The following is a 21,786-nucleotide window of genomic DNA, read 5'->3' on the forward strand; positions in this document are numbered from 1 at the left end:
TTTACAGTTGATGGTTTTATATATAATAATAATAATAACGTTGATTTTATCTAACAATTAATTGGAAGGACCAGACATCGTCTCCATATTTAAAGGTTCCACACGTGGGGCTTCTAATGCGGCTATTCTTGCTTTGCGCTGGGTTTCCGCCAAGCCAACCACCTTTTTATAAGCGTTTGGACCAAATGGAAAGGTATATCCTTCTCTTGCCCCTCGGTAAAGAGGCACTGTTAAGATACAAACGAAAAGAAAATCACAATAAATATTGATGTTTCTACCACTTGATAGGCTTATATATTTTCTCTCCTTACCAGGCCAACCCAAAGGGGATTTACCCATCACAATTTTCCAATTGTTAAGTTTTCCGATATCATAAAGTAGCTCTCTGTGATGAACATCCACAACTTCAAAGTTCATTCCGCTCCCATCAAAATCTACACGGACATCTTGTTTCCGACTAGAAAGGTGCTCTATAGTTGTCTTGTTATTCAATATGTAGGTCGTATGAACAAATGAGAAACCGAGAAGAACAAGACCAAACATAAATGCACTATGCGCAAGTAAACAAACAAAAGCCTATATGAGATCATTTGCTTGTCTTGATATTCTCACATACATAAACAATAAAACAACCCATTGGGCATCAAGTCCAAGTCCCTAGAAAATCGTAAAACGTCAATAAGTAAACCTTACCATACTTCAGAGATAGCTTCTTTTCTTTCTCTTTCTCTTTCTATATTACACCACGTCCAACATCACCCCAAATTTTCATTTTCATTTTCATTTTCATTTTCTCTTTATCTTCTGTTTCATTGTTGCAAGTTCAGTGCTATGATACGCACCAATCTCGCGACACCTGTGAATGGAGATCTCCAATATCTGTACCAGATATTCTCGCACAGATTCATAAACACGGTTACAAGTGTAACCAAATACCACTTGTACGCCTTCCAACACATCTCTAGAGTGACTAAGCCTACCTTGTGGTTTACTGCATCTACAACAAGTGGCGTAGCAGTTACAGCAACCCAGAGGGAGTAGAGACATGTGTAGACCACAAAGAGGTAAAAGAACTTGTAATTCCCTAGACCGACGCAGCCACTGACCCTACACAAAGAAACAATGAGAAGCGAATCTCTTTTTTTTTTAAAAAAAAGTCTGTAGTCTGTAGTCTGCAGTTGAAAATCTAACATTTGATATCAACTTACCAAGGACAATGACTAATGTTTAAAAGTTTACAGTAAGAAACATGTATGGATTTAATTTAAACACAAACACAAACACAAATATAAACTTACTGATCCATCTTTAATATACATGCGTTACAATCCTTACAGTGGTGCGATCGGTCTGGTTTAATACAATGACATACATCGCAGTATCTTTGATTACCGTCTGCGTATGATATAGAGACGATAGGAAATTGTGTAGGCGTTCTGTTGTCCGAGATTCTAGCCTGTAGCGTTTCGGGATCATATAGACTAGGAGAGTAGTAGTATATTGGTAGTCGTAAAGGGGTCTTGGTGTCTTCCAAAGGGGGTGTTTCCCTGGGAGAGCTAGGCCGTTTCTATGGAGATTTTGGGGTTGACCTTCTAGTTATTTTTTTTGTGGGGTTGGTTTGTTTATGTAGTCTGTATGTGTCTTTACATTAACAGGCTGCCCAGGCTGACTAAATAATACTCTTAAATAAGAGAAGAGACTAAAAAACCACAGTAAAGAGGCAATGACAATAAAGACGACTAAAGATGCCAAACTGTTAGAATGTCATTCGGATTTTGTTGTATACATTGTCTGTGCTAATTTTTCTTTCTACCTGCTTCAGCAACTGAATGAGAGAGATTCTTGAGTAATAGACTGACTGGATAGGTTGAATGTCAAAAACTGTGTTCCTGGGACTTGAAGTTGGTAAGCAACTCACCACAGACACGGAATACATATATATACCAAGTATATATAAGAAGACCTAATGTAACTATTGGCAGAATGATGCCTGCACAAGTTGCTCCTAGGCGAGATGACATTGAGATACCAGCATTCGCCATCGCAAAAGAAGAACCAAGTAAACCAAACGGTAAAAAAGGGCAGGAATCAATGATTTGAGAATGATGAACAATAAGAAAGTCCGCTGTTTCCATTTTAAGACCCACTCGTCGCAAAACGTCATTGTTGGTTTGTTACGAGCTTGGCACTATGAAATTAAAAATAAATAAATAAAACCCACAAGGTCAAGGTTATCAAGGTTAGATTGATTTGACTAATAAAGAAGATCAAATAATAATAATAAAAACAAGCCTCCAAAAAATAAAGCAAAGACGTGTGTCTTTTCTTGTGTTTATGCTTATGCTTGTGTTTGTGGCTGTATTTGTACTTGTAAGCTTGTATGCTTGTATGCTTGTATGCTTGTATGCTTGTATGCTTGTGTGCCTGTGTGCCTGTGTGCCTGTGTACCTGTGTGCAGCTGCCTAAAAGTGTACATCCCCATTATGGAAGATATTGTTTTCTTAAAGTAGGCTTTGAGCAAAATGCCGTTTTTTTAATAATAAGAAAAAAGTCACGCCCCATTTCTATATTTGCAATGTGATTTTTTTATTTTATTTTTTGTTTTAAGAATTACGATAAAGGTCTAAAGATTAAAGAAGTTTATTGAACACATTTAAGAATAATAATGGAATCAACATCGGCCAAGGTGTCCATATCTTCTTTATATATATATTATGGACCTCATTTATTAATAGGTCTGGTATATTATTATAATTCATAGAAATCAGCCATGCGTTATGCACATCCATCAAATGAAACTTATCCATGTATGTCAATGTCTTTAACTCATTACAATATTGAATGACTGAAATTTATTGATGCCAGACAACGTTAATGGCAGACCAAATATGCCTAGAAACTCATGTAGGAGATAACATTAGAGACTCATTACAAGAAAAGAAAGGAACTTATGAATAATCTTCAGTCGCTGCAAAGATCTATAAGCGAAATGCAATCTTTAGACCTGAAGAGCGAATAGAAACAGATTTGGATGATGATACAGTAAGCGAAATTGTTCCTAGACAACCTAGTCCTCCCCGTACTGTAAGACCCAGCCAAGGTGCATCAGAAGAGACTCGACTTTTACGTCAACAACTCATGAAAGCAAGTGTTTATATACATTATATATATATATATATATATGAATTTTATTTTAGTTTTGGAGAAAAAAAGACATCTATATATTATAAGAAATACAAGCTTATTTCAAATATATGTATATATGTATATGTATATATAGACAGAGAAAAACTTTGAGGATTTAGTTGCATTGAGATATACAGAGCCTGAAGAAAGGTTTAAAGAATTTGAAGAAATATTAGCAGCGCGCACTGAATGTGAGATATTCCAAAGGGTGTTGAAGTGAGATCTTATTATCTATGTGTGTAGCTACTGATGATATAATCAAGCACATGCAAGCCATGAATGATGAAAAATCAGCTAGAATCGAAGAGTTGGAGAAAGAGTTATTAGAGACTCGAAAGACAGGTAAAAGAGCCCAACTATAAGAAATTTTGTTTCCCAATTTACTTAACACCAGTACCCACAAAAGAAGACGAAGAAGAATCTATTGTTATTTACACATCTGTTTGTGGATAGTTGAAATGCTTGGAAAGGAACATGACAAGAAACTGAAAGATTCAAGTGAGCACACTACACTATAATACCTAACGTGTATTCTAATCGACTTCTTTATTGTAGAGGATCCATTTATTGAAATGTACAAGAGTTTGACTGGCTTAATATTTACGGATGTCAAGACCTCTAATACCGGAATAACCTACACATGTCGACAGGAAGGAAGCACTGGCAGTAAGAACACGTGTATAATAGCATGCAAATCTATAAGCTCATCAAATGTATATTAGAAATCCAATTTAAATTGACTCAGCCATCTGATACCAAGCAAGGAATGCATTATGAGCCGCAATTAAACGAACGGAAGGATGCTGGCCTCATCTCTATTCTTCCTGAACGTCTACAAAAGCAGATCGTGTTCCGGACGGACAATCTGCGTGCCTTTTACACAGTACTTCACAGTAGTCTTCAATTAAAGACAGAGGCTACAAAAGATGAGACTCGGAATGAAATTTAATACGACAGAGTTCTTCTTGGAAGTATACATCATATGCCATTAAACCAATTGCTTTGTAAATATCGGTTAAAATGACACAATTAGGCAATATATAATAATTACAATAAAAATAAAAATAAATGTCTTTTGGCTCGACCAACATTTCAATATCGAACCAAACAGTAAACTTCTCAGTAAAATTATGATTTATGCTCTTGTGAGAGTACTAAATTTATAGCAGCGTTGTAGTCTAGCCCACATGGTTATAACATATATATATTAGAATAAACAAATGACAGTATTAAAGGGTATATTTGTATTTACAGGATAATAATAAGGATAGTAGTATGATAAGTCATAGGTTTCTTTGGTATCTTACAGAGCATATTCATAATAATTAAAGATAAAGCAGCCATAGAATTTGAATCAGTGGCTACTGAGACACCGAAGATTTAAAAAGCTAAACAGGCCTTTCTGGACTGGCTTTTCTTCTTTGATCTCTATGACCTCTTTGATTTCTTTGATTTCCTTGGTGTAATGTTCGGCCTTTGTGTCATAAATCAGATCTTTTGCAGGTGCTTTATTTTCGTTGAACTCTTTCTTGATTTTCTTTTTTAGGCTTTTCTTGGCATCGTCATCGAGTTCCTTATTGCACTCTTTTTCTAGCTCTTTTATCAGCTCTAGCTTTACTTTTCTCTTGAACTCCTTCTTCAGTCCCTTTTCAAGCTGCTTCTTCCGTCCGCCTTTTGTTCTCTCTTTTATGGGCAGCTTTCCGGTAGGGATCAATATGACTGGGAGATGATCGTCTAAAGATGTCGATTCTGTGACGACTTGCTGCTCATTGTATCGGTTTAGCCAGTTATTTCTTGCTGACATAATACGCTCGGCTTGGGCCAATGGCATTCTTTCTTTGAGACACTTAAATAACGAGTCCTCGGATGAGTCGTCTTTGGAAATCTGGACCAGTTTGGTTGATTCGATTAGAGGAGTGTGTCCAGTTAGATCGTAATACCCAGTATCCTGCTCGTAGATATGGACTATTGGAGATTCCGTCGAGAAATTTACTCTGCGTATTCTTGTATCTTCTGCGTCCAACTGTTCTGCGGCAGCCTGTGCATTCTTACGCCCCAGATAAGCAGACAACTGCTGTCGGTAATAATTCTGAGCAATATTGTCGAATTCGCTGTCATTCTTATAGCTGTAGTCAGAGTACATTTGTATTAAAAGCCAACTGGTGAAATTTTGATTGATTGTTTGATTTATTTATTTTTTGGATTTTTAAATGAGTGTAAAGAAAGAGAGATACCAAAGAATAAAATAAAGCAATCTATTTATACGCAGCTCTTAGAATTAATATTGGCGGTTGACATGGGGACAGACTATATGAGGACTTCTTATTATTGGAGGCTAGTCAAGCCTCTAGTAAATCAAGGTACTGTGTACGTGCGGATAAGATGTTGTCAAACATGAGACCAAAAGGTACTATAGAGAAAGTCCACGAATACGATTCGTTATAAGATGCACATGTACAAATCTAAACGTTCGGGTTTGCCAAGACACCTTGAAGATCTGCACCTTCTTTCCAAACCTTCTGCGAATGTGTTCTGCTCTACTATCCTACGTGAGACATGATGGATGGGCGAGCATTGACGCGGACTAGACCGCATACATGGGGGTGTCAATTGATAAAGATTTTTTCACATTTCTTTTTTTTTACTCATCCAAAGATGATATCGTACAGGGCCAATTTATATCATATAATGACAAGCTATTGCCAATTGTTACATTATAAGAGCAGATTTGTTAAATAGTTGGGAATCAGGTAATTATTTTTAAAGAAATAAAATAAGAAAGTGATAGAGATGTTTCATAAGGATGCACTCTAATGGTGGCTCACGGAGTGAAGTGTCAATCGATTAATGATGTTTGCCAGCCTACGCGGTTAAATAGGAACCTTGGACACATCATATGAAACCAATTTAGACGGAGATTATGTTCTTTTTTTTTTTTTTTAAAAAAAAAAGGAAAAGTGTGTCTCAAAATCATATAAAATTTCAGCCAATAATTTCTTGATATTCTAAGCTGTTAAACTAATGATGTTAAAAGCTTGAAAGCAAGAAAGAAATATGGTTTGAAGTAAACTCAAAGAAGTTCTTATTACCCAAACATGGGCTGTTTGTTTTTATCTTCATTTACGCAAGCATATTGATTATATCAATAATAATCAACAGCCTTTGACTTTAATGTCTAGAGAATTAAACCAGTTATTACAGTTTTATGGCAAAAAGTAACAAACGTTGGATTACACTAATAATATGATTTTACGTTCTAAAGTTTAGTAAATAAACATGCCTGATCAGTAAAATATCACACATTCTGACGGTATACAGACGCGTTGGAGCTAAAACATGGAACCTTACAAAATGATATATTTGGTTAAAGTTCTTAATGTTGCAGCGTAGAGGCTCACTAATAAATCAGAGAATGACAATACAAAAAGAAAGTTAAATGTTTTAAAGAAAATTATACGGTGTTATCCGAGATTCCTAATGTGCAAAGTCTAGTCTTTCGAAGCAGTAATCCTACGGGGACGACATTTCTATCTACTAATTAATTTTAACTACTCGCCCAGGGCCAGATGTCTTTCTCTAATCCTTCAGGGCAAAACAGCGTGTCCTGAAAAAAAGTGCACTATATCAATAGACGTCTGCGCTTTAAATTTAAATGTGGCTATAAAAAATGAGTATTAGTCTCAAATATATTGTATAAATAGGCAATTGTGCAGAAGATTATAAGGTGCTGTTGTTATTAAAGTGTGACACAATCTTGTTGGATAGCTTACTATCAATTGGGCTTGTTACGCGTATAATGTCTATATTGTCAGAAAGTGGCTCACAATTTGTCATTGAAAAGCCATAAGCAAAGCTCCTTGTCATTTCCTTCAAAGGTATTGAGTCATACAATGACACCAGAGCTAGATATTGTAGAAAGGTGAGCATAACCTGTGGTCCAGGAGAATCAAAATGTCGTCTGCCACCAGAAGATGACGTGCCCTACCAGGAAACGTCGTCTATCTAAAATTAGCGATTTCAAAACTTACCTTTAAAGCACAACCACTAAAAGACCCAGAAGAAAACGATGAATTAAGAAAGAACAAATATGTTCTGGGTGCAAGAGGCCGCATTAACCTTCTCCAACTGAAACTCTAATGTGCCTCAATTTACAAACCGAAAAAAAAGGACTCGAAAGGAAAATTAACTACAATCACCAGCCATCCAAGTCAACTAAAAGCAAAGTATCATACCAAGACAAGGACAAACAACGTGCTACCACACCACCAGTACCTTGTTATCCGGAATTCTCTAACATAACATCAAATTATTCTAGATCAGCATTATCAGAGATAAGGCCCGAGCATAAATGCGAGGAAGGGAAAGCTTGGACCTTCCTTTGGAAGCCTATAATGGCATAGGAAGTAGGCTTCTTAATAAATAAATAAATAAAAAAAGAATCCAATGATTATGCATCCTGTTCTTTATTTTCACTTGAAAGTAATAGTTTCTACTCTACAAGAATTGTTAAAGATTATTATAAGTATTAAGAGTTTATTATGCAAAGCTTTAGTATTGGACTATTTACGTTGACATTTTTTTTTAATTATTTAGGCTGTATTGATTGTAGTGTAAATCCCTCAATAATGTTTTACACAAGGGCTAAATGTCATATTGTGTGAGTGGTGATCAAATGAGAGCTCAAGTATAAAAGCGTGAATGATGATGATGTTAAATGACAAGACATATGTATTGTTAATTCAAAAGACAACCCCCCAATTGATAATAGATCATGGTTCACTTGTGCCCCATAATTTATTTACATTGTAACATATGTGATTTCAAGTAAGCCAAGTTACTAATCCTTCGGGGCTAATACAAGACTCTGAAGAGACATGGCATCGGCTATGCACGAACGATCCTGATGTAGTCTTATTGTTAAAGACGTAAAACTAAATAAACGATCAAAATTATTTCTCTTACAAAGTCTCGCATTTGCTCCCAGATCAAGTTGAATCAACAATTGATCAGCCTAGCGCCACCTATTGTTCGACCAGTCGAACCACACGTCGCACAATCGTACAACCCGATTAATGGCCTAATATCAATTTTCCTCCAAGATTTTGCCCTGTCTTTATTCCACCCGATCGGGAAAAGGTCGCAGTAATGGAAGCATTGAGACCTTGGCGTGCCACATGAAACAATGTAGAGTTTCAATATACACGACGAATATTTAAGTTGCTCTTGTTTTATTACACACTTTTTTTCTGAAAATGGTTGTATGCGAAATATCCCAATATACTGTTCACTTTTTTTTTGTAATGCTTATCTCTTTTCTTCTCTCTCTCTACGATTGAAGTTATGATTAAAGCTTATTAAATATTTGAATTTTTCTCATTAGAAATGAAAATAACTGAGTTTTACTTGTTGAAGTGGCCGTCGTTTCTCCTTTGAAACCACAAGTATAATGGCAAAATAATAAACCCAAAGAGGTTGTGACAATTGGGATACCGCTTTGTTTCTACCACCATACTAGCATATATATATATTTGAAGAACGAAATGATTGTTGATAGAATCAGAGGTAATTCAGAAAGCTACACCTAAATATTGTCAAAGTTGGATAAGTTTCTGGGAAGATTAATTACAGAGTGTATGAGTACGGAAAGAATAGAACTTTAGAATCAATAGACTTGGTTTTGTTCGAACTGCTACAAGTTCTTTTGTTTTATTGTTTTTGTGATGTGATGTGTATACCTAGTCAAACATTTCAACCAATGGGCAAAACTTTCTACTGGTTGCCAAGAATTTCATCGGAATTTTAAAAATCCTAATGAATTCAGAAATTTCGATTTTTAAACGCAAAACACCTTATCAATGTTTGGACGGATTAGATTAATGGTTTTACCAGGTTTGGCTGTTTCAGGCACCCTATGAATGTATATATAATATTGCATATCAAGGATATAAAGGAACAAGAATGTTGATATTGATATTGATATTGATAGCGAATTAGCTTTGTGTTTGAAGATAGATATCGTCACATCAAAAGAGAATGATAACTACATCTAGGTACAGTTTTTTCTTTTATTTTTTGCATGGTCTCTGAATCTGACAATTCAATTAATACATTGACACTTCAAACAGCTTAGGGACTGGCAGGACTCCACCCCCTTACGAAAAGAAAGTAAATTAGGCATCTAGAAAACTATGCTAAATTTACTATTCCTACATACTGTAGTCGATTATTAAACGATAACATCAGTAATAATGATAACAATGGTAATGGTGATAGACTATTGCGAATAATATGGAGCTTGTACATAATTCATTTTTATCATGTAACAAATCCCATAAAAATTATACCATAAAAATTCCACAGATTTCATTAGAGTTACAATTTAATTTCTTGTTTAGATACACGTTTAAATCCTTGTCTGTTTGGCTATCTGTTTTACTTTTCCTATATCATTCGACTAATCTATATATCTTTATGAAATAGGGAAAATAATAAATTTGAACAAAACAGAAAACACTAAATAGAATTCAATTGTACAAAAGGTAAATATATATATTTGATCATCATTATTTTCCCCTCTTTTTTGTTCGTTTCTTCTTTCTTTCTTTACAATTTTTTTTGTATTCTTATTACATTTAAGCCAATATATTTTAATCGTCAAAATAATAGAAGAAGAAAAAAAAATGCTGAAAAAATAATAAGAGTAATACTTATTATATCTTTATGTGTATTTTTCAAATATAACATATATATATATATATATTAACTTTCAAAAAATAATAATACCCTTGCCCTGCATAGTAAGATGGTTACTAGGCACAGGTTTATATATTCAACTTTCGTAGTTTCTAGGGACCTGGTAAGCATGATTATGATTAGATACAAAAATAATAAAATATATATATATATATAATTCTATATTTGAGGACTTGATTTCGATTGATCGGGAATTAGTAGCGATAAATTCGATCTGTGTATATTACTTCAGATTTGTCTTGTAAGTTTATGGTAACCATCATTTCAGGAAATGAGCCTAGTAAAGAAGGATTTCTACCACATCAAGAATGGAATTATTAGGGAAAAAAATAGCATGGTTACTTTTTGTTTTATCCTTCATTTCATCCTTGGTTTGTATATACAAATTATAATAAGAATTCTCTATTATGTGCAAAAAAGAGAGAATGGGACATTTTGAAACAAGGATTTTTTTTTGTTATCTATAAAATATAGCCATTTTGTAAATCAAATGGGTGGCTAATATATATATATATACAAAAAGAAGAATTGGTAATTAGAAATGGAATATTTGTTAAAAAGAAAAACCACATGTTTGGTAATTAGCTATGGCAGTTTGCCACACTTTGAATTGCAGACAATGTAAAAACAGGCATCTTTAAATGACCCCCCTCGTGTTATACAAATTCTCCAACTACTCGGGAGCTACCCACTTGTTGAGAAGTAAGCCATGCCTTAAATTGTCAATAATCAAATCTGAGCTATTGAGGACAACCCCAAAACAGTCCACCCCTGTCTGGGCAGATCTGTCATTTCATATTATATATTCGATCCTAAAATAATACAAGCCACTGTGTATCATTACTATCTAACCTCCACTCCTTTTGTTTCCATGACTGTATTCTTTTTGAGCATATTGAGCCATGACAATCTCCGTTTGGTGGATACTGGTCTTCCCCTAAAGTATAGTTAAACGAGACCTGGACTGATCACACCCGCTAGTCTGATTGTATTTTTTTTTTCTGAAAAAAAATAATATAAAGATACTCCAAAAAAAAAGTCCTGAAGATTTTAACACGCTTTCTCGAGTACTTCCTTTAATATATATATATATATATATATATATATAATATACAAATATTCATTTACATTTACATTTACATACCTCTTGTACATTCATATATTCATAAAAGTATCCTTTCAATTTTCTTCATTATACAAGTTTAGACGTAATATATCATAATCCCTTTTAGTTTTTATTGTTCTTTATTCTTATTCTGATTCTGTACAGATGAATTCTGGTATCCCCTCTCGTCAATTGACAAACACATCCCAAGGCAGCCCCACAAGTTCAAGTAACCGCCCTCTGAATCCTTCTGAAGTCAATCTTGACAACCAATTCTCGATTTCCACTCATGCTTATACTGACACCCCCGGAAGTGAACCCCAGATGAAGAACAAGTTTATTCATGAATACTTTGGAAACGATACTGACTACATGAATGACTTGGACGACGAAGATGGCCAAATGCCTGTGCAACGAATAGGGTCTGACTTTAGAAAACGACGAAACTGGTCTGAACGCATTGTTGGTGATGTTGCAGGACTGCTACACATCTTGTCGCCGGTGGGGAAAATACTCTATTGTTCAGAATCCTGGATAGACTTGACCGGCCACTACCCACATGAGCTGGTTGGGCGGCCACTGACCGATTTTATGCATATCGACGATCTGGACGTATTCATCAGAGATTTCAATTTAGCATTCCATCGGCGCATACAAGTTAAAACGCACTTCCGGCTTAGGAAAAAGGATGATACATACATCTTACTAGAGTCTATTGGACAGCTAAAGTATCTATCGCCAGATAATTCTTCACAATCATTTTTTGCAGCCGCACATCCCTACTCCACCAAGAGCAATGTCCTGGTCGATTCGTTCTTGGAACTCAAGATGGAAAACGATTGGCTGAGGCAAAGGCTAAGAGAAATGTCTATATATGAGAATAAGCCTCCACCTCCACCTCCTCCACCGCCTCCTCATACTCTATCCATGCCCCGGATTATGGCCCCTCAGCCGCCGACCTTTGATCCCTCGGTGGCTAACTCTATGCCCTCCTACATGCTGCAAGAAGTACCCGAGAATATAACAGATGATGCGATATTCCAAGAGCCACGGCCATCCAGTCCATCCAAACGCACAAGCGATCCCGATGAATTATCCAAAGTACCCATAGAAATCTCCGATGAAGGACCCATGGAGTTCCGCAGCCCACCACCTGAACGCAAAGAGAAATGGAAACGACGCGTGAGTACTAAAATTGGAATATTAATGGATCTGAATATGTATATTTTATTTTATTTTATATATATAAAAATGTGTGCTATGTGATAAAGAAGTGCTGTAGTTAACAAGGACTGATTCTCAATATAATCCTCATTTAGAAAAAGCAAAGAAATGAAGACGATTATGTGTGTACCGATTGTGGTACAACAGCATCACCTGAATGGCGTAAGGGTCCTCAAGGATCAAAGACGTGAGTTCTATTTTTTTTTATTTATTTTTTTATTTATTTTATAAATTACAAGCCAATTTGTATGGTAGAATTTTGTAAATATTATGAGAGTTAGAAACAAACTAAAGTTAAAAATTGGCTTCTTCCATTGTCTGACCAATTGCTCTCTTTATCATGCCAATTCCAATTGAATAGACTATGCAACGCCTGTGGACTTCGATGGGCCAAAAAGAACAAGAAACATTTGAAAATGGACTGATATTTTGTGAGATCCTAGTGATCCCAATTCTCTCTTTCTCGGTCTACACACACACATACACACATACACACATACACACATACACATACGCACACAATATCAATAACTCCTCGCTGTATAATGATCATGACCCGAGGTTAAAAATGTCATTTATGTCTCTATTCTTCTTTTTTTATATATATTTTTTTTTCTAAATTACTCAATGCTTGTCTTTGCCTCACTATTATTTTTATTATTTTTATTACTATTGCCGCCATTACCACTGTTCTTATTACTATTATTACTAATATTACTACCACTACTGCTGTTATTGTTATTGTTATTGTTATTGTTACTGTTACTGTTACTGTTATTATTTGACTTTCATTTTTTTTCTTATGTTAAAAAAAATAGCTTATATGTCAATGTCCGATTTGAATGATGTTGTACCACCCTTTATATAAATATTTACACTCTTAATAATAATCACTATTGTTTCTCTCAAAATATATATTTAAATATTTAAATATCTAAATATCCAAGTATTTATATATAATTGTATACAACTGTATATAATTGTATAAATTTATATATACATATATACATAATATCTACATACAAAACACAGAGATCCCTTGTATCATCAACACATATTGGTTATTGAATTAATGACAGAAAATCACACAAACGGTCTATTAGACCTGCTACGAAGCCCAGTAAGCCCACAGTTTCTGTCCTACGTATCCAGACAGGCCTCTCTGGTGATTCCTTGTGATGACCAACCAGACCTGGATAGCGACAAAAACCCGCTTGTCCTACCCCACCTCCACACTTTTGTTTGCCTACTAATTAGGAGGTCTTCGATGCGATCTGGCACTATACTAGCCGCACTCGTCTTTCTGAATCGGCTCCAGAAACGTCTATCCCTGGTTGCAAGAGGAAGCTTCTGCACGTGCCATCGTATCTTTCTTGCCACCCTGATAATCACCGCAAAGTCTCTACACGACTCGTCTCCAAAGAACAAACACTGGGCAAGATATGCCATGTACTTCAACCTCCCTGAAGTCAATCTGATGGAAATCCAGCTTCTCGCTTTATTGGTACTATTCTTTAACATTATAGATTGGACAGAATAGCAGTAGTTGTAGTTTCTGTTTGATTCTTCTTGAATGTAGACATATGAACTCATTATTGGATTGATTATTAGGACTATGAGCTCATAATTGATATGGAAGAACTTCAGTCTGAATATGCTCGGTATTATCAGTCATCGCGACGTTCTTCTCTCTTGGAACTCTACCCTCAACCTAATCCTCCCCAATATTCACCGCAATCGCTTGAAAGCATAACCTCCTGCGGAGATCTCGGTCTAGTCCTCCATTATCAAACATTCCATCCAAACACATGCGAGAAACCACTGCCTGCTATGGTCCCTTCTATCAGTATCACACAAGAAAGTATCGCTACAGCCACAACTACAGTTCCATTGGATATTTATCCAATTAGACAAGGGTCAGCCTTTGTTACCAGCAACGAGCATCTACCGTCTCTGGCTTCATCGATAAGCTCCTCGACATCCTCAAACGATCTATCGATCGATGCTGATCATAGCCAGATCCTTAGTCACAGCGATGGCGGAATAAGGATGCTCACACCAGTTTATCCGGCTGCTCGTTTGCGCGATAGTACGCCGGAAGAGCCAATCCGGTACAAACATCACTCTGATGTCAACACCAGGGCAGACAAACAAGTCTTACCTCAGCTTCCAAAACCACACTTGGGTCACAGATTCTCGATAGATATGTTTGTTGAGTTGGGTCGTAATTCGAAATCAATGGGGTATACTCCCTCATGGTCACAAGAAGATGGGCCCAGGTTCTCCTATTCTCCTCGTATTGTGTAAACATAGCTAATATTTTTTTTCCCTTTGTAATAGTTCGATCGGGTAATCGAATATTTCTCTTTTTATATATATATATATATTTTACTTTAAAGTCTTGTACATTTTTCCTTAAAAAATAATCTTTCATTAATTAATAATATTAAAGCAAAGTCTTTAGAAAGAAAGAAAGAAAAAGGTTGTTTGGATTATACACATATGAATACATATACTTCTTCTATTGTTTGCTTTATTTTCATACATATATATATATATTTGTGTATTTGTGTATTTGACAAGTAGTGTTGTTTCTAATAGTAATAATTGGTATATACACCTTTAATGTGTTTATATTTTTTTGGGGATTTCTGTTGTATGATTTACAAAAGGCAGCAAGATCGCCTAGCTGCTTTTTATTATTATTCTTCTTGTTGTTGTTGTTGTTCTTTAAATGGATATTTGCATATTTAAGCCGAGGCAAAAAAAAAGAATTGCTTTTTTTAATTCATTCACCTTTAAAATAAGCAAGGGTTTAATAGACTATCGATTTGGTTTATGCATATTTATTTATTACCCACTTTGTGGTAAGCGACAAATAATATTATATATAACCAAATCGAATTAAAACAAAGTAAAGTAAAGTAAAGCAAAGCAAAGCAAAGAAAATCGATCGATCTTTGTTAGATATTCACAAAAAAAGAAAGAGAAATATGCATGATTGAATTGAATTCAAAGTACATTAGCACAATGGAAATAGCTCTTCACATTTTCGTCTTCTTTTTTCTAACAATCGATCCAATTGAGAACACTAAAAGCCCTTTTTTTTATATATACATATTTTGAATTACAACCGAGAACTAATATAGTCTATTCTATCGGAATTATTAAATGTAATGCTGATGCACGAAAATAAGCTTTACACGTGCAATAAAGAACTTCTTTAGATTCCTCTTCTTCTTATTTTGATGCTTCTTTTATTTATTTATTTATTGGAGAAACAGCAATAAAGATTGGGTATATAGCCTATTTTATAGCAATACTAGTAACAGTAAACGATCACCTCCTTTCATTTTATTATAATTATTATTTACTAAATTTAAACTAACCACAATTCCCTTCTTTGTGTAAACATTTGTATTCCACAAAGCAAACCACACCACATTACATTACATTGCATTGTCTATTCTTGCTACCTATCTTAATATCAGTAGCTTGAGGCTGTAAAGTATAATTACTGTTTCTTGAATATCATGGGAAAAATCACGAAAGAATCTTGAAATTTCTTTTTTAAAAATAATAATAAAATCAAGGTGGTAAATAAATTACAGTGCGTAACATTGGTTGGATTTTCGTTCTTATAAATTGAACAATCAAATTTTGGTAGAAAAGCATATTATAAAATAGTTTCATTTGACCCTTTTGTAATTGTACCCCACACCCTTAATTTCTTACACGTTTTACTGTTACATTTTCGACTCATTCTAAATTCACCCGCTTAATTCCCTGTATCTATATGTGTGGCCCTCGTGTCTTTCCGAAAATTGAATGTCTATGATTCTGTATGACGTGAAGACTTCTCCACTTGCATTTTTCTTATAAAAGAAAGTATATTATATTATATATATTTCACATGTTCTTTACACCCATAGTTAAACCAAATACACTTCTTCTTTTTGAAAGTAAAAAAAAAAATTATGATGATCATGATGAATATAATGATTATATTTTTATATATCTTTCAAAGATATTTTTTTTTATATAATTTATTAGAACAAAAAATAATGAATCGACATTTCATCATTTCTTGAATGTAGTATTTCAAAACTACATGATATTTACAGTTAAGAAGAAGAATAAAACACTGTATCTTTTAATCAAATCCTTATGGTTTCTTTTGTGCGGCGGCGACAGAAGCCTCAGTTTCAGCCTCTTTCTTGGACTTTGACTTGGGGTCAAAGTAAGGCTTCTCGGCTTGGGGGGTAACTCTCCATCCGTGGCGCTTGCCGATCTCAAGGTAATCAAAGATAGCACAATGATTGGTCACTCTGTTGTCCCAGACAGCCACACTGTTCTCGGTCCACTTGAAACGGACCTGGAAGTCATGGCCACCAGAGATGTGCTCGTACAAGAGCTTGAGGATAGTATCCGACTCGCGCTTGGACAGGCCAACGATATGGCTTACGAAACCAGGCTGGACAAAGAGTGCCTTCCATCCGGTGACTGGGTGGGTGCGGATGATAGGGTGAGTGGCCACTACATGGTTGCGACGAACGGTATGTTTTTGAGCCAAGGCCTGGTTAATCTGGCTCTGGCCAGTGTGGACAGCCTCAAGACCTTCGAGGAGCTTCTGGAGAGCAGGAGAAAGACGGTCGTAGGCAGCATAGCCAGAAGACCACATTGTGTCACCTCCGACGCTGGGCAAGGTGTCGATCTTGAGAAGAGTCAGACCAGCAGGCTGATCCTCATAGGTCACGTCCGAGTGCCAGCCATCAGAGGCGTTGCGGATGTAGTCAGCAAGATATTTCTTGCTACTGTTGGCAAGAAATACAGAAAGATATTAATACTTTTCTCTTCTTGTTGTGTGTATGTGTGTATGTGTGTATTTATGTATGCTTTAAGTTATCTTACCTTGTGTCAAAGTAAACAATATGAATCTCGGGAAGGTTCTCGGGGTGACCAAAGGTGTTGTGGATGTGGAGAGGGCCGAAATGTTTTCCAAACTCAATACCCTGGTAAACATCAATATCTTGGTCTCTGAAAAAGACCACACCACGCTCGGCAACCAAGAGAGCAAGATCATCCTTTTGGGTATCATTCAATTGGGAGAGCTGAAGACCTTCAATCTCGGTACCAATGTGAGGAGTAAGATCGTAAATCTTCTTGGCGTTGTTGAAGAGGGAGGCCTTTTTAGGGTCACCACGATGGGCAGGATCAACATGCTTGAAAGCCTTCAATTCTGGGTACTAAAAAAAATTCAATACACAATGATATGTAAGATGGATTATTCAAGGACATATGTATGTTCGTAAAATTAGTACCTTGGTCTCAGGATATACAATATAAGGACCCTTTTCGCGAGCCAACTTGGTCAAGTTAAGCTTAGCAAACTCCTGGGTAATAGATTCAACGTTTGGTGCCATTTTGTTGTTTTTTGTTGTTGTTGTTGTTGTTGTTGTTGTTCCTGTACTGTGTTTTGATACTTGTGATGATCAAAAAGACAATCAGTCTAGGTTGCTTTTGCTTTTGCTTTTATACTATTATTATTATTATTATTATTATTTATCTTAATTAATTATGGCGTGCTATAGACTATATATTCCTTTATTCCTTCTATTTTCCCTTTGGTTTTCGATTAGTACACGTATTTGATATTCAAAGGACATATTTTTCTTTGCAAATCCACCGTAGTATGGCGCAATCTAAAGTGACTAGCCAAACGCAACCTTGTACCATATACTTTTGTAAGGTCCAGGTCACCTATCTACCCACTGTTATCTTACATATTACTGTTTCGGTAAAGGAAAAAAGATGACGCGGGAATAATGCACCAAAAAAATATGAGAATTGCGCAAGATTCTACATCCATGATGCACTTTATGCCATAAGTTTTTAGTATGCGCCACCAGCTTGCGCGATTCTTAAGCTTTCTTGTGTATTTCCATGGGAAAATCTAATTGATAATCTCATTAAGATTTGGCATTTACAGCTGTAAAGCTTACCTATAAACCCAAAAAAAAAAATCCAATCTAGTCGTAGATAAGGCTAATAATCTTTAACCAATTATTTTTGCTTAACATAGTTTAACCGAGTTTATTAGCCAATCATATCCAAATATTTTTAAAATGAAGGAGCCAAGCAAAACCTATATTTTTCTCATGAATGTTTTTTTTTATTTTATTTTTTAAAAAAAAAGAAAGGTACTTTTCAATAGTTATTTTTCAACTCTTTGACTCTTTAGCTTTCTTTCTTTCTTTATTTCTTTTCTTTAGTAGATAAGTAACATTTACATGTACATTCATACATATACACATAAATATATTCTTGGTATTTTATATAATAATATTTATTTGACTTCCTGAAATTACTTTTAGCCTTCTCTTTTCTTTAAAATAATAATAATTATGATGATAAGGAGTAATGATAACAGTAGTAAAAGAGAGAGAGAGAGGTTTGGATAGATAGTATATGTGTATAATATTTAGGTTTTAGGCATACGCTATAAAAGTATGGGAGAGGAAGTGGAAATATACAAAGTATAATAATAACAATATAAATGTGAGAAAAAAGGCCGAAAAACTGAGGTGTAATGAACGGAGGATTTGATAGAGAAGAAGAGGAAATATAAGGTGGGAGAAAGGGACTGTAGAGAGCATGATTTCTTTGATCAACAAAAAAGGAGAAGGAAGGGGTTGGGTGGTGGTAGTGGGGATTGTGTGTGTGCGGGTGTTTTTGGCTTTTTGGCATAGTGAGTCTCAGATTTTGCCTTACTAACTTATTGGCTTCATTCCTGCTGCGGCGTACCATCTTGAAAAAGATGAATTTCGACGAGCGGCCAAGTATTCTGCTTTCCAGACAGCAAATTCTTTGTCTGTGGCTACACCGTATATTTCGTACAATATAGGTCTACAGCCATTGATACTTTCATCTATTATGTACATGAATTCTTTTGCTAGATGGGCCTTGGGGTTTCCTGTAATGAAATCGAGAGAATAAATATGTCATATTCTCCAACCTATATATCTATATGGATCTGAGATATAAGTTTAACTTACTCAAATCAATTTCTTTGAGTTCCTCTTGGATAACTGTATAACCAGAATCGGCAAGCAGTTTGCCCACTTGTTTGGCAATGTGGACGTCCAGATCATTGGCTGCCATCAATACTCTCACTAAAAATTTATATAAATATAAGTATATTTTGTTTGTGTAATAAAGTATTTACAAATAAAGAAAGTGCTTATATATATATATATATATTTGTATTTGTATTGGTTCAATGAAGCTAAACTTACGTTTATTTGTGTATACTGTCAAAAATTCATCTGTAGCTTCCTATTTAGGAAATATATTTATAAAAAGAAAAGTTAGTTAATTAATATTCAACAGCAAAGCAAAGCAAAGCAAAGCAAAGCAAAGCAAAGCAAAGCAAAGCAAAGCAAAGCAAAGCGAAGCAAAGGAATATGATATGATTTGTTTTATGTTATATTATATTCCATGAAGGACAAACAAATAAACAAAAGTTAATAAAATTGATATTTCCTACCTCAAATAAGCATTCTAAGAGCTGGACACATCCTCCTGGTCTCAAAACTCGATAGACCTCTTTGAGAACAATTGGCCAGTTTGTAAGCTGTAAACAGGCACCAAAGAGCCGCAGCTGAACAAAATCAAAATAATTGTCTTGGTAAGGAAGTCCATCGAGAATATCGAGGATTTGGAAAGTGACATTTGGAGGGCGGATCGCCTGAGGAAATATTGGCAGTTTATCTATGCCAATACAGGTTGCGTTTGGATTCTCGGTAGCTACGTCCTTTATATAGAAAACATCGGATATATGAATATAAATAGGAATTAAAATTAGAATAAGTGTAATAATAACAATAAGAATAAGAATAATTAGAACTGTCAAACTATGTATGATTTTGATACAATGAATTGCATTGAATGTCTATGTGTGTTTTATGTTATAATTACCATAATCCAGCTTCCTGTTCCAACTCCAAGGTCTAGGATTCGAGTGGGACTATCGAAATCAACGTACTTGTTTACATTTTTCAAGATATTTCTATATAAGAAAATAAAATAAAGATTATAAAATGGTGTGAGATAAATTTAATAAAATATATGTTATATATATATATATATAATTCATTCAATTTAATTTAATTTAATTTAATTTAAATTAATATAATAATTACTGTTGCAATTCCAATGATAATTATGATAATTATTATTAAATGGAGTACCTTACCCTTCGAACAAGGCTTTAAGACCAAAATGTTGCTGCAAATTTATACCATATAATAATAATCATATTAAAAAATTGTTTAAAGAAAAATTAATAATAACAATAATAATGATAGATATCCAATAAAGTTTTATAGATGAATTGGTCATAATAATAATAATAGAAAGGTTATTACCACACTCATGCGGTCACTGTCTCCGTTTCTATGAGGATCAAAGCATGCTAAAGGAGAGCTATATGCCTTTTCTGAGCCGCGCGAATCGTAGGTTTCTCTGGTATCCAGTGTTTCGATAGTACTGTGAGATGTAGGGTTACTATGATCACTCTTTCGTCCGCTGTGTCGTTTGAAAGAGTCTTTTGGTATCGACATGTGGGTTCCCATTGTAGAGTATGTGTGTGTGTGTGTGTGTGTGTGTGTGTGTGCGTATGCGTGTATGTGTAGGTATGTATTAAAGGCGTATCTTATATGTTTATTGTTGGTCTTTTTGCTGTTCTTGACGATGTTGGCAGTGCTTTATTTAATTATTTAATTGCTGTATATATATATATATAAGAATAAAATATAAAGTACTTGATTTCAGCTTAGAAAAAATATATAAAAGGAGAAAAGGAAGGAGAAGGAAGAATAATTGTCGAGAGATTCGCAAGATAATGTTTTGTCTAAAAAGACTATGCGTGTGTGGCTTGAAATGGAAAAGAATACACGGTTTCAGTTTCTGTGTTCCCTTCAACCGGGGGGTTTGTGTGTGTGAGGGAGATGGCCTCTTGGGAAATAATGTTTTTGACAAGGGAAATGGACAACCTTCTGAATGAAGAATGCTGCGACTAGATGCTACCTTCTAATTGGGACATTATCTCGCCTGTTGCACCGTAATGGATCACATCACAGCTGGTTGTACGGGATAGCATGGAGTTCGAGGCAAGACAAGGGAATTGAAGACCTTTCTTTTTTTTGTATTTTTTTTTTCGTTCGTATGGTTTGAAATCGAGAAACTTAAAGTGTATTTTATGTGAGAAAATCTACGTTTGGTTTTGTGCTCAGTTCACCGAAAAGAAGGACATAAAATAAATGTATATTTTGAATGAATAATCATTTGAGAATTCTATTTTTTTTTATATATTATGTTAATAACGGTAGTCTAGGATACAAACTTTTCTTTTTTAGCAAAGGCAAGTAAATTATAAGTTATTCCTATAGGTAAAACATGACCCAGGACTACAGCTTCACTTGTTTCTTTTACACATCTACACTGGTCACTTTGTGCTG

The 21,786-nt window shown here is 34.9% G+C and overlaps 8 protein-coding genes across 8 annotated transcripts; 4 read left to right on the top strand and 4 right to left on the bottom strand.

The window, feature by feature from the left end:
• Positions 1-57: 57 nt before the first annotated feature.
• PHYBLDRAFT_145211 (hypothetical protein) lies at positions 58-2,042 on the bottom strand (the record flags this gene model as incomplete). Its single annotated transcript, XM_018431388.1, has 9 exons — positions 58-227; positions 312-550; positions 617-657; positions 843-1,107; positions 1,209-1,220; positions 1,299-1,567; positions 1,648-1,739; positions 1,814-1,858; positions 1,964-2,042. 9 exons carry the CDS (start codon positions 2,040-2,042, stop codon positions 58-60), a joined length of 1,212 nt encoding a protein of 403 aa, XP_018291780.1.
• Positions 2,043-2,291: 249 nt separating this feature from the next.
• Positions 2,292-2,510, top strand: PHYBLDRAFT_112479 (hypothetical protein; the record flags this gene model as incomplete). The annotated part of the gene is made up of 1 exon (XM_018428290.1): positions 2,292-2,510. A coding segment is annotated over one exon (219 nt), but the record flags the coding sequence as incomplete, so codon positions are not given.
• A 155-nt stretch (positions 2,511-2,665) lies between these two features.
• Positions 2,666-4,135, top strand: PHYBLDRAFT_145212 (hypothetical protein; the record flags this gene model as incomplete). The annotated part of the gene is made up of 9 exons (XM_018431389.1): positions 2,666-2,686; positions 2,762-2,807; positions 2,866-2,904; positions 2,966-3,150; positions 3,281-3,377; positions 3,430-3,528; positions 3,640-3,684; positions 3,742-3,852; positions 3,909-4,135. 9 exons carry the CDS (start codon positions 2,666-2,668, stop codon positions 4,133-4,135), a joined length of 870 nt encoding a protein of 289 aa, XP_018291782.1.
• A 405-nt stretch (positions 4,136-4,540) lies between these two features.
• On the bottom strand, positions 4,541-5,329 carry PHYBLDRAFT_168178 (hypothetical protein; the record flags this gene model as incomplete). Its single annotated transcript, XM_018435815.1, has 1 exon — positions 4,541-5,329. The coding sequence occupies one exon, from the start codon at positions 5,327-5,329 to the stop codon at positions 4,541-4,543; it is 789 nt and encodes a 262-aa protein (XP_018291783.1).
• A 5,880-nt stretch (positions 5,330-11,209) lies between these two features.
• WctD (GATA-type zinc finger transcription factor) lies at positions 11,210-13,204 on the top strand (the record flags this gene model as incomplete). Its single annotated transcript, XM_018443615.1, has 3 exons — positions 11,210-12,226; positions 12,364-12,455; positions 12,630-13,204. The coding sequence occupies 3 exons, from the start codon at positions 11,210-11,212 to the stop codon at positions 12,691-12,693; spliced, it is 1,173 nt and encodes a 390-aa protein (XP_018291784.1). The 3' UTR covers positions 12,694-13,204.
• Positions 13,205-13,340: 136 nt separating this feature from the next.
• On the top strand, positions 13,341-14,575 carry PHYBLDRAFT_64702 (cyclin; the record flags this gene model as incomplete). The annotated part of the gene is made up of 2 exons (XM_018441340.1): positions 13,341-13,772; positions 13,880-14,575. The coding sequence occupies 2 exons, from the start codon at positions 13,341-13,343 to the stop codon at positions 14,573-14,575; spliced, it is 1,128 nt and encodes a 375-aa protein (XP_018291785.1).
• A 1,858-nt stretch (positions 14,576-16,433) lies between these two features.
• PHYBLDRAFT_145215 (hypothetical protein) lies at positions 16,434-17,691 on the bottom strand (the record flags this gene model as incomplete). Its single annotated transcript, XM_018431390.1, has 3 exons — positions 16,434-17,082; positions 17,180-17,514; positions 17,590-17,691. The coding sequence occupies 3 exons, from the start codon at positions 17,689-17,691 to the stop codon at positions 16,434-16,436; spliced, it is 1,086 nt and encodes a 361-aa protein (XP_018291786.1).
• A 903-nt stretch (positions 17,692-18,594) lies between these two features.
• PHYBLDRAFT_158781 (hypothetical protein) lies at positions 18,595-21,121 on the bottom strand (the record flags this gene model as incomplete). Its single annotated transcript, XM_018433854.1, has 7 exons — positions 20,695-21,121; positions 20,523-20,554; positions 20,246-20,339; positions 19,815-20,081; positions 19,564-19,603; positions 19,324-19,440; positions 18,595-19,241 (listed from the first exon to the last, which is right to left on the bottom strand). Coding segments are annotated over exons 1-7 (955 nt in total), but the record flags the coding sequence as incomplete, so codon positions are not given.
• Positions 21,122-21,786: the final 665 nt, after the last annotated feature.

The sequence above is a fragment of the Phycomyces blakesleeanus genome (genome assembly GCF_001638985.1).
Source record: "Phycomyces blakesleeanus NRRL 1555(-) unplaced genomic scaffold PHYBLscaffold_10, whole genome shotgun sequence".
Taxonomy (NCBI): domain Eukaryota; kingdom Fungi; phylum Mucoromycota; class Mucoromycetes; order Mucorales; family Phycomycetaceae; genus Phycomyces; species Phycomyces blakesleeanus.